The sequence below is a fragment of the Ostrea edulis genome, chromosome 2 (assembly GCF_947568905.1).
Source record: "Ostrea edulis chromosome 2, xbOstEdul1.1, whole genome shotgun sequence".
Taxonomy (NCBI): domain Eukaryota; kingdom Metazoa; phylum Mollusca; class Bivalvia; order Ostreida; family Ostreidae; genus Ostrea; species Ostrea edulis.
The window spans coordinates 4,078,523-4,091,338 of record NC_079165.1 but is presented as its reverse complement, the minus strand read 5'-3'; the positions used below and the strand labels follow the sequence as shown (position 1 = coordinate 4,091,338).

The window sequence follows — 12,816 nt, the reverse complement described above, 5'->3', positions numbered from 1 at the left end:
AACTAGAGAACTGTCATACATTATCAATACTTAATGTGTTATACGTTCTTAAGAAGAGTCATGTAAAATATCTGTAATGTATCTTAATTTCGTTACCTCATTGACCTACACCATCACAAAAAATCCATTTTTCGACGCAACATATGGAAGGGGAACTTTTTAATGAATAAAGAACGGATTAAGAAATTGTTATTGGGTCAAATATTGTCTGACGTGTCTTAATTTTTCTTACAAATTATGTACATACTAATTTTGGTTACAGATTATTCAGTTTATTTTATACAGAGCTCACGGCGGGTGTAACCGGTAAACAAATGCTTACTACTCGTAGGCACCTGATCCCACCTCTGGTGTGTCCAAGGGTTCCATGTTTGCCTTCTTCTTAATTTTGTATTGTTTATAGGAATGATGAGATTGATCAGTGTTCGTTATCTTCACATTTTTATAAATACTACTGAGATGATATTGAAATATTGTATAAATAGTTATTCAATAGTGTCTATAATCCAAAGGGTAAACTACATTGCTTTGAATCGAACTTATTGTCCTCGATGACGATCACCGAAAAGTCGAACAGATGGACGTTCGATCACTGGAGTCAAGTAATTCATTTGAGTGGAAATATTGGTCCTCTATCCGAATGTCCTATCTCAATTTGCTTCAATCGTTTCTCCTCTACACCCTTGTCAACAGGGGAAGATTATTTATCCCAGGCACCTGATCCCACCTCTGTTATGTTCAAGGGTCCATATTTGCCATATTCTCAACGTTGTATCTCTATAGGATTTATCAGATTGATCGCATCTCGTTATCTTTACATTTCCTTTTGTCGTAATGAATGATAAACATTGCTGTTATTGCTAATTTTACCTGAAATATTTTCCACACCATACAATGTCAAATGTTTAAGTAAAAATATTGATGTATCTATGAATAAGTTATCTATACACTTGTAACTGCTGGTAATTGTTTGAATTCATGATAGAGGTAAATCATGAAAGACACCTTTACAATAATGTTCCTTAGTTACTACTAATTTAATCAACATCCCTTTTCTAAGTTCGAGTTAACTGCAAGCAATTCAATGTTTGGTAAGGAAAAGCAGTTTTAACTTAAAGGTCCGACTTTGACATCATGGACAGCTGCTTCTTTAAAAATTATGATGGGAATATTGATATCATTAATCCAAAATAAATTACTTTCTAAACACTGCTCTGATTCTATACACAATCACTCTGAAGTTGGTATTGCAAGAGCTTGTTCTACGTATAGTCAGTTTTTGAATCGAGGCAAGCTACTGACAAACAAGTTGATGGTACATGGGTTTCAACAGTCTCGATTGAAGTCAACATGTCACAAATTCTATGGTCGATATAACGATGTAGTTCGTCAATACAACCTATCATTGGGTCAAATGTTGTCTGACATATTTCATACCGATTGTTAGGCAGTTCTTGGCACACTTATTTTGACTGCGGATAACTCCGTTCACTTGCTCAGGATATAGGGCTCACGGTGGGTGTGACCGGTCGACAGGGGATGATTACTCCTCCTAGGCACCTGCTCCCACCTCTGGTGTATCCAGGTGTCCGTGTTTGCCCAACTATCTATTTTGTATTGCTTGTAGGAGTTATGAGATTGATCACCCTTATCTTCACCTTTCATTCAATTAAAAGAATCGCGGTGAAATATAGCATATTTTGATAGAGGAGATTATATTTCATCATATGAAATTCTTATCTTTGATTAAATATTTCAACATTCGCATATAGCATATGTTTGACACTCCCATTTGTTAATGTTATAATGATACTTTGGGATCCGGTAACAGTAAGATATGTTCATAGTCATCAGTACAATAATGTATTTCTCTGTCATAGTTAGTGACATTGTTGATTTTCATAATGTGCATGCATGCTAAACTAAAACTAAACCAATGAGGGGGGGGGGGGGGGATCGCCGTGTGTTGCATCGCCTGACATACGATGAGGTTGATACATTTTACTTGTTGCTAGTTGTGGGCGGTTGGTATTTTCAGACGCAGAAAGAACAGGGATTGATAAAGCGGTACAGGGATAGGATATGAAATCCTCTACATCAGCTTGTATTGGAAATGGAAACAAATATTGCTTTTGAATTATTTTGCATTGGATTGGTGTCCAATACTGTGTCTGGGCGAATATTGTAATGCACACATCTTAACGACAGAATTATCCTTGTTTGACATTTTCATTTTCAATGCGAAAAATATCAGCTTTCTTTAGATATTTGATTAAACACAAAATCACACAAAAAATCTGATGAGTGATTTTAAATTCAATTACAAATATCAAGTCAACAATTTGTAAATTTCAAATCAATAATTTGTAATCGAAAATCGATATTTTGTAATTACAAACTACTAATTCATAATTACAACTAGTGTTGAATGGAAAATTATATCTGCTGCAAAATATATTTCTGTGTGTGGAAGGTGAAGATAACGAACAGTGATCGATCTCATAACTTCTATAAGCGATAAAAAATAGATAGTTGGGGAAACACGGACTCCTGGACACACCAGAGGTGGAATCAGGTGCCTTGGAGGAATAAGCATCTCCTATCGACCGGTCACACCCGCCGTGGGCCCTATATCTTGATAGGGTAAACGGAGTTATCCGTCGTCAGAATCAGTGTGCCAAGAACGGTCTAACAATCGGAATGAAACACATCAGAGACAGCATATGACCCAATGATAGGTTTTATTGGCAAACTAGATCGTTATAACGGCCATAGAATTTGCGAAATGCTGACTTCAATCGAGACTCCTGTACCACCAACTTGTTCGTCAGTAGCTTGCCGCGATTTAAAAACTGACCATAAGCAGAACAATCTCCTGCGAATCAGTTGAGATATATAAACACCATATGCAGGAGACAATAGAATATTACTACATAAAAAAAGAAATACAACTGACCAGACTGGATTAAAAAATGGAACACCTTGAATTGAATTCTGATCTTCACCATATGTTCTAGCACTTAACTAAGTGTATCTAGTTGGGTAGTGGAACCACCATGGTTGGTACATCTACCCTTAGTTTTTTTCAGGACTTGAAGATAACCAGATTAGCTCTCTCCCATGGAGACATTTTCATGTGACATGCCCTGGGATATTTATTATAATAAATGTAAGATAAAAAGAGAGAACTACAAGAAATTAATGATACTGAGATTCGAAGTGGGGACTATTTAACTTCCAGGCAAGTGCTTCACCAAGTACTGAATGAGCTACTAAGATACCGTCATCTCTGATCAAACCGTCTCTGGAGGTTCTTTGTTTTCTTGATCATAAATAGTTTCATATCAAATAACATTGATTCTGACTACGGATTACTCCGTTTACTAACATTGACAATATAATCAAAATTAGATGTTTTAAATCTAAACTTTGTTATGTTCATTAAATTTAGACCAATTGATGTCTTGAAACAGATCAACCACGCGGAGAAATGATTATCAAAATAAAAGACCATGCCTAGTTCCGATGCACAATCCATGGATGCAACGAAGAACACAAGGATATCTATGTATATAGAGAGTACCTTTAAAAAAATTATCTTTCTAAGAGAGAAGGTGATGATTAATATTGCAATGCTTGCTTTGATTATCAAAATTTGAATCGTTTGCAGGTAACTCGAACCCATATAATGAATGTTGATTAAATCATTGTTCATTTGTCTTTCATGTTTTACCTCCATTAAAACATATCTAAACAATAGTGCCAGGTGATTTAAGTGTATCAGGTCATTTATTCACAGAGCGCATCAATATTTCTACTTAAATAACGCAGGAAATGTTTCAAACAAAACTAGCGATAACGACAATGTTTATTATTCATTAAAACAAAAGGAAAAGTGAAGATAACGAGCAGCAATAAATCCCACCAGAGAAGGGCAAGCATGGACCTCTGGTACACACCAGGAGTGGGATCAGGTGCCTAGGGTGAGTAAGAATCCCTAACTCACCAGGATATAGACAACAAAAAAGTGGAAAGTATTTGGATGCTAGACGATATTCAACAAGGAGAATTTGGAGGATATTTACTCTAGATGGTGGACACTATTGTATAACTATCAATGCAATACTTTAACATATCAAGATCTGAGAAAAATTCGTAAAAAGTTATGAAAACAAACAACAATCAATCGCATAATTCAAAATTAAACGAATTAGGAGTAGGGCAAACACGAACTCCTTGGACACATTAAAGGTGGTATCAGGTGCCTAGGGGAAATACCCATACCCTATTGACTGGTAATACTCACAGTGAGCTATATATCACGTAAACGGAATAATCCGTAGTCAAAATTAGTAGGCATAGAACGGTTTTACCAATTGATAAATGAACATGTATGAACGAACGCCAGACAGCATTTGACCTAATAACTAATCGAATCTCTATTCATCTTTATCATTGATTAATTACCCATTGATGTGTTGCCGCCGAATAATGGAGTCTTTGTGATGGTGTAAATGTGAAAGATATGGTTGATGATGTAACAAGATTAAAGTACATCATATAAATTTTACAGGCCCATTTTTAGGTTAATATAACACATTAAGTATTGGAAATATATAATAAGAGTGTTCTGGTTTCAAACGCAGAAGAGACATACATGTCCTTGTAGTTGTTTCATTTATGTTTTCAGCTATGGTTCTTAACTGTAGAAAACAGTCCTATGTTGTAATTCCATACAGCTTTAGTCATCATTCAATACCAGACCGATTATTACGATCACTACCAAATTCAATTCAAAGATGTCCAATGTTTACAATAGAAAATGGCCACAGCTTGTTGAGACAAATTTGGCATTTAACATTACACAGTTTGCTGCTAGAATAAGAATGAACGACACGGCAAATCCCAGCCGGTTGAGGAATATCTCGGATCTGAGGCGTTCACAGATGTTCGTTCTTCTTTTATTGTTAGGTTTGCATTTGTTGTTGGGAACGAGGGACGATACGTCCTTCACTTTTGTCTCAGTTCGATATTTTAATTGGTCTCTGGTCTGCTTGACGTAAGCTGTGAAAGAGGAGACAACCAAGGAAACGACCCCACTCACCATGTGAAGCAAAACGTAGATCTCTGTAAAATATTGCACATAACAATATAGATGATATAACGGTTGATCTTTTATTATAGTAAATTGTTAAATTTTCTGTACTTCCCTCTTGACAATAATTATACGTCTCAAGAAAATTGTACCGGTTATCAATTACAGATGAGATTCATTAATTTATTATTGTTTAACGTCTCTTGAGAGAATTTTTCACTCATATGGAGATGTCACCCTTGTCGGTGAAGCGCTGAAAATTTTAGGCTATACTCTGCGCTGACGGCCTTTAAGCATGGAGGGCTCTTTATCGTGCCCCACCTGCTGTGACACAGTGTCTCAGCCATTACGGTCTCATCTAGACAAGCAAGGGGTACTGAGAATCTATTCAAACCAGAAAAAACTGTCTAATGAAACATCCATAAAGTCGACTTCCATCTGTATATTTGTTATTTACAGGAAATTTTTTGCATATTCCTTTCAAATTATGCCATTCTAAAATTTGTGTCTAATACAACATCCCGTGAGGATCCGGGTTAGAATAGGTCCTCAGTACCCCCTTGCTTGTCGTAAGAGGCGACTAAATGGTGCGGTCCTTTGGATGAGACAATCCCGTGGGGATCCGGGTTAGAATAGGTCCTCAGTACCCCTTTACTTGTCGTAAGAGGAGACTAAATGGGGTGGTCCTTCGGATGAGACCGCAAAAACCGAGGTCCCGTGTCACAGCAGGTGTGACACGATAAAGATACCTCCCTGCTCAATGGCCAAAAGCGTCGAGCATAGACCGAAATTTTGCAGCCCTTCACCGGCAGTGCATATGAGTAAAATATTCTCGAGAGGGACGTAAAACAATATTCAATCAATCAATACTACAAAATCCATTAACTCTCGTATTTTTAAAGAATATCCTTATATCTGATAAGTATTAGCCGTCGTAATGTAGTGAAGTACATTGAAGACTGTAATTTAAATGGAGATTATAACTCGATTACATAACACTAATAAACTGAAAACTGACAAAGACAAACTTCAACCTAATAATCCTGAAAACAGTTAAGTACTGCTGGCCCCAGCCATATCCTCCTAACGCAGGTCCCACACCTACCTACCTAACGCTGGAATGGAGGTCGATACTTCCGGTAAATCTCCATTTAACTGTAACAGTAAAACCATAAAGGATAGAAACAGAGACATTCCGAATGATATTTTCTCCCCAGCTTCGCTAGGAACTATGAAAGAAACGAGAATCAATACGGCATGCATTGTAGTTGGCACCATATAGAGCATGCTTAAATACAGCGATTTCCTTTGAAGACAGAAATAGAGTTGCTGATCAGCAACAAAGTTAATGTACGCTGTGTTCCAATTTGGATTTGATTTGTAGTTTTCCATCATGTTTGTGAAGGTGAACTTCATTTTAACTTCGGATTTAGTATAGATTTGAGAATCCAGCCTGAATTCACAAAGCTGATAATCGAACGGGAAGTGGGAGGGATCTGTGCTGCAATGGGTTGTCAGCGGTCCTACAAATGTGGTGTTGACCATACCATTGGACTGTACTCGTGCTCGATTAAACTTCACTTCTTGATCAATCTCCATTCTGAAAAATTTAAGATACATAGAAAGGTTGTAATTCAAACATAAAAAGACTCACTGTCCAAAAACTCTGAGGGTCTGGATTATCATGGTATATTTATAATGTATGACGTGAATATCCATGGATACAATTCAACTTAATGATTCGTATTTTCCAATGTAACAGAAAGTGGATGCAATGAAAATAACGACAATTTGTTACTCAAAGATATATTTTTATACTCTAACTATAATATTTTAAAATCATAAGCCAATATGAAAGTACAGGCAGATGATAATTCATTGCATAAAACTAGGAAATCGACAGTACATTACAGGATAAATTCAGCAACACAAAACTGGAAAATCACAAACTTATCACACCAGCGACTCAAGAACGCAAAGCAGCCAACTACCAGCATTCTAGAAGACTAATTCTCCGGCACAAAAACACAAACCAGCCAACTACCAGCATTCTAGAAGACTAATTCTCCGGCACAAAAACGCAACAAGCAACCAGTACTCTACAGGGCAATGAAAGGTGAAGATAACGAACAGTGATCAATCTCATAACTCCTACAAGCAATACAAAATAGATAGTTGGGCAAACACGGACCCCTGGACACACCAGAAGTGGGATCAGGTGCCTAGAAGGAGTAAACATCCCCTGTCGACCGGTCACACCCGCCGTGAGCCCTATATCCCGTTCAGGTAAACGGAGTTATCTGCAGCCAAAATCAGTGTCTCAAGAACGGCTTAACAATCGATATGAAACACGTCAGACAACATTTGACCCAATGATAGGTTTTATTGACGAACTAGATCGTTATATCGACCATAGAATTTGCGAAATGCTGACTTCAATCGAGACTGTTAAACCCCTGTACCATCAACTTGTTTGTCAGTAGCTTACCTTGATTTAAAAACTGACTATACGCAGAATGTTATAAGCAATAATAAAAATAAAAAAGCCCAGGAATTTCACAGGACAGATTTACCTTCTCCTGTTGAATCGGTACCCCTTACTTTTTCCCCCTTTTTGTGTTTATTTCTTCCTTCTTTTTCTCAATTTGATTTGTTTTCCTTTGACTCTCTTTCTTACTTTCCATTAAGCACCACCTCATTGTTTTCTTTCTTTTCCATTTTTTGTTTTGTTTTTATTAGTGGATTATTTATATACAGTGATTACATTTGTATTTTCATTGCACTTTGCATGTTATATTATCTTTTTACTTCATATATATTGAGATATTATGTAAAACTTATACGGTACCAATTTTGATGCACCAGATGCGCATTTCGACAAATAATGTCTCTTCAGTGATACTCAGCCGAAATGTTTGAAATCCGATATAACAATGAAGTTTTACAGCTATTATAGGGGGAAACAGTGTGCCAAAAAGTGAAGTCAAATTCGTCTAAGGATTATCATATATGTAATCTTTCAGTTTATAATTATGTGGACATTACATGTACCTTGCGCCTTTAATGAGAGGGCTTATATGGGTTCTGTCTGGTGCCTTATCTAATTATGTTATACATAATAATATACTGTTTAAATTTAAAAGATTAAAGAAAAAACTTGAAAAGTAAAACCCAATGAATTTTACAGGATAGCTTTACAAGCATGAAATGAGGCAATCTCCAGTATATCATAGAATGAATTCAGGAGCACGAAACTAGAACTCTAATATCCCACATGGCCGATTTACTAGCACAAAACAAAGAGAACATCAGTACATCGCAGAATGAATCACTAGCACAAAATCAAACAGCCACCAGTATAGGAAGGGACAGATTCACCAATACAAAAAGCAGGAGACAACCAACATTCCACAGGACCGATTCACAGGGAAAATACTATGAAACCACCAGTATTTCAAAGCAGGAAAAAAACAAGTAAAACATGGTATCACAAACCTACCACATGGTGGAGACCGAGTGGCAACCAGCATATTTACTAGAACAAAACGAGGAAGTCACCGGAATGAAAAAGTGAAGATAATAAAGAGTGGTCAATGTCCTAAATCCTATGAAGAATACAAAATTAAGAAGACAAACGAGGATTCCTGTACACCTGAGGTGGGGTCGGGTGTCAAGGAGGAGTACACATTCCTATCGACCGGTCACACTCGTTGTGAACCTTATATCCTGATCAGGTAAACGAAGTAATCCATAGTCAAAATCTATTTTGACAGCTGTTAACGAGACACATGAGACAACATTCGCCCTTTGATCAGTTATATTTGCAAATTAGAATATTTTAACGACACGGTTCTCCATCACATAACAAGAAATAGTGAATTATCAGTAAAATAATACCAATAAAACGGTCAACAAGTTCCGTTCAATCAACTGCTTGATCAATTCGATTGATAAATTAATCAATCCGTTGGTTTGATTAAATGACCTAATTTGTTTAAAGAGCACAAAACAGTTACACCGATGTAATTCTTTATAAAATCAATTACTACGTACCGTAGCTTACAGAACGTGAGCGGATGAGAGAGATACTACAACTAAAGACAGTGTCGACAAATGGTAATACAATCAAGATATGATAATGGTTTTCATAGTTTATGGCCAATAAACAAACCACTATAACGAATAGTTTTCAATTTACACTATAATTAAATACCTTCCTAGAATTGACACATCTGGATACCATATGGATGATATGTCGACAACAAAACTCTCTATACCCTCGTAATGACTGGCATTCCATGTCAAAAATTCGTCCTTCCACCCCTGAAATTTATCGACACAGCTTTATATGACCGTTATGAATCTATTTTATCATCAATTAAATTAATCTCTTTTAGTTAGTGCAAAGATCAAGTTAATCATTTGAAATAAAGCATTCTTAACTAATTAAGTGGGTCTCCATCCACCACATTTAATAAACATGTAATTAATTATGTGTGTCTTCACTTACCTTATATAAGTAACATGTAACTAATTAAGCGTGTCTTCACTTATCAAATATAAGTAACATGTAACTAATTAAATGTGTCTTCACCTACCACATATAATTAACATATAACTAATTAAGTGTATCTTCACCTACCACATATAAGAAACATGCTTGAGAGAGGGAACTTCCCTTTTCATCCTGAAATGATAATCATTTACGTTTATAAAATAAAATCAACTCATGGACTGATTTGTCCAAATGTCAAAGAAGTTTATATGAGTAGTTTCATTCAAAGAGTTTCAAGTTCGTATACATTCGGAATGTACAATACTTCCTGTTGCAAGATTAGAAAATGTGTACTTACTAAGTCGACTACAAACACGTTGGTAAAACCAACCCCTACTTCTACAGTGTGAGTGGCGTTAATGCGTGGTCGGACAGACTTATCATACACAGCAGGGGAGAAAAGCATCCGCTTCAGATCAACTTCATTGAGGGACAAGACATAATTAACCCCTTTAAAGACAAGGTAGGAATACAACTTTTGTCGTAGATTTAAGTAATCTTACTGACAAACAGCAAGCTTGAACGATTTGTGAAGTTACAGAATTGTGGTGTGAAATAGGTCTGAAATATACATGTAAACTACTCACCCAATAAAATCAGGAGCATGTGGCAACACATAGTGGAAATATTTAATCACATCGATTCATTATCCAATATTTTTGTTCCCTTAATGGATCACCTATCATTAAGAAACAATTGTCAGTTCACCTTCATATTTTGATAATGGATGTGGAAGTTACAAACCCATAATGAAATATCTAGATGAATATTTTGAAATGTTATTCATGCGCAGATCGCCTTTGAACATAGTTTATCAATATAGCTGATTAGAATGCATCAAGGGACAAAGGGATGTTGCAGACGGAGCTAGTGATAATTACAAACGACTGTGTGGGTGATTAAATATATCAGCAACAGCACTCTTTGTCTAATAGCGTTGACTCTATTAAATAGGTGCATGGTTGATAAGAATATTTATATGATAAAAAGCATAAAAATTAGCGATGAACAAACAATATTAATCGTCAAGTTGTTTTGGGGGACAGCATGTCCATTCCTATGGACGGGGAATGAATGTGTACAGGAATACATAATGCAAAGAACAAAAAATAAAATCCAGCAGTTAAACAATACTAATAAACAGACAGCATTCTACCGATATTCTAGTGTTGACAATATGGTGTGATGCATAAAATTCGAAGCATGTACAGTGCAACTCATGTTCCCTCCCTTTAAGACCAGACGGTGAAGTGGAGGACTACGACAGGAGAGTGGATGGTGAGAACATTAGAATAACGAGTCAGGCCCGTCATCATTTAATTGGCTAAGACAAGAGAGTTGATGGTAAGAACATTAGAATAACGAGTCAGGCCCGTCATCATTTAATTGGCTAAGACAAGAGAGTTGATGGTAAGAACATTAGAATAACGAGTCAGGCCCGTCATCATTTAATTGGCTAAGACAAGAGAGTTGATGGTAAGAACATTAGAATAACGAGTCAGGCCCGTCACCATTTAATTGGCTACCTCTAGTTATTGGATGTTAGTTTGTACTAACGCAAAACAGTAGTCAAATAAAGTTCGATTCTCCCTCTTGAATGAAAACCATCTCTTTTAATGCAGAGTATCCCGTGGGGATCTGGGTTAAAATACGTCCTCAGTATCCCTTACTTGTCGTAAGAGGTGATTGAATGGGGCGGACCGCCAAATGAGACCGCAAAAACCGAGGTCCCGTGTCACAGCAGGTGTGGCACGATAAAGACCCCTCCTGCCCAAAGGCCGTAAGCGCCGAGCATAGGCCTTAATTTTGCAGCCCTTCATCTACAATGGTCACGTTTCCATATGGGTGAAAAAATTCTAGAGAGGTCATCGTGTGGGCCACTTCAGTGCTGGAATTTGGTTGCCAATTTTGTAATCTGTTGAAAGACAAGATCGATGAACAGGTGCAGTTGTCATCCATAAGTTACAGATGATTGTCATCTTGAAAAAGTTTTGCTACAACAGGCTACAAGTTATCTATATATTTTTCAGAATTAATGTTGACATTTACTCTACAAAGAGTACCAACATAAGACATGTAATGCACCCCCAAATATTTTACCAGTTTCGGCGGGGGGTGGGGTGGGGTGGGGGTGTTACAGTCCGGTAGTCAAGATTCATCACTCTCCATACTTGGTAGTCATTTTCAACGTCAATCTGACACTCATTAGAAAAAGTACCTTTTTCCATTCATTTTCCACGGTCCAGTTTCTTTTACCCGCACACCATTGCCAACGTTTCACACGATTGGCAACTCTGACCGTATTTTCTTTATACAAAGACATATTAAGTATCCATTTTGTCTTAAACATCGCCAAATAATTTTCTTGGAATACTTTGCATCGTTATTTTCATTCTGTTTTCTTGTAACGTCCGACGGTGGTCTTTTTCTATCCGACTGTGTCTAACAAGTCTCCGTTCTGTGCGTTCATCTACTAATTTATTTCGTACAATGCTTTGTTGTTGTTGTTGTTTTTGTTGTACCTCGCTCTCGAACCTTTTTCCAAGCACTATACACAGTTGGTATAGGAATTTTCAATAATTTTGCAACTTCCCTGAAACTTTTAACTTCCTCGACTAATGTCACGATGTTTTCTTTGCAGCCCTTACTGAGTTTAACCCATGTTTTCTAATCAATACCTTGCATGTATAATCAGAGTTGCAGACGACAAAAAGAATCTTTACGTCACATTTATGACCTTAACTTTTTAAATGCATAATTGATGAAAGATAACCGCCGCAGTGGTCTAGAGATAGGGCGTTCGCCCTGCATGCGAAAGGTCGGGGTTCGAATCCCTGCCGCGACAGACCTAAGTCGTTAAAACAGGTAGTGACAGTTCCATCGCCAAACGCTCGGCATCAGGTGTGAATGTCACGGTCCTCTGAGATGACCTTAAAACGGATGACCCGTGGCATAGTAGGTGTGGCACGCTAAAGGACCATCACTGCTCAATGGTCAAAGCGTCGGGCATAGGCCTAAATTTGAAGCTCTTCGCCAGTCTTGGTGACGTCTCCATATGAGAGCAAAATTCTCGAGAGGGACGTTAAACAAGATACAATACAATCGATGAAAGGATAAATCCTGTCTGTGCAAAGAAAGATAACCCGCAATGTACGGTACTCGATAA

General features: G+C 37.1%; 1 protein-coding gene across 1 annotated transcript; it reads right to left on the bottom strand.

Moving 5' to 3' along the window:
• Positions 1 to 3,850: 3,850 nt before the first annotated feature.
• On the bottom strand, positions 3,851 to 10,414 carry LOC125679027 (acetylcholine receptor subunit beta-like). Its single transcript, XM_048917914.2, has 6 exons — positions 10,238 to 10,414; positions 9,949 to 10,100; positions 9,738 to 9,782; positions 9,309 to 9,418; positions 6,205 to 6,695; positions 3,851 to 5,127 (listed from the first exon to the last, which is right to left on the bottom strand). Exons 1-6 carry the CDS (start codon positions 10,266 to 10,268, stop codon positions 4,811 to 4,813), a joined length of 1,146 nt encoding a protein of 381 aa, XP_048773871.1. The 5' UTR covers positions 10,269 to 10,414; the 3' UTR covers positions 3,851 to 4,810.
• Between the last annotated feature and the right edge of the window lie 2,402 nt (positions 10,415 to 12,816).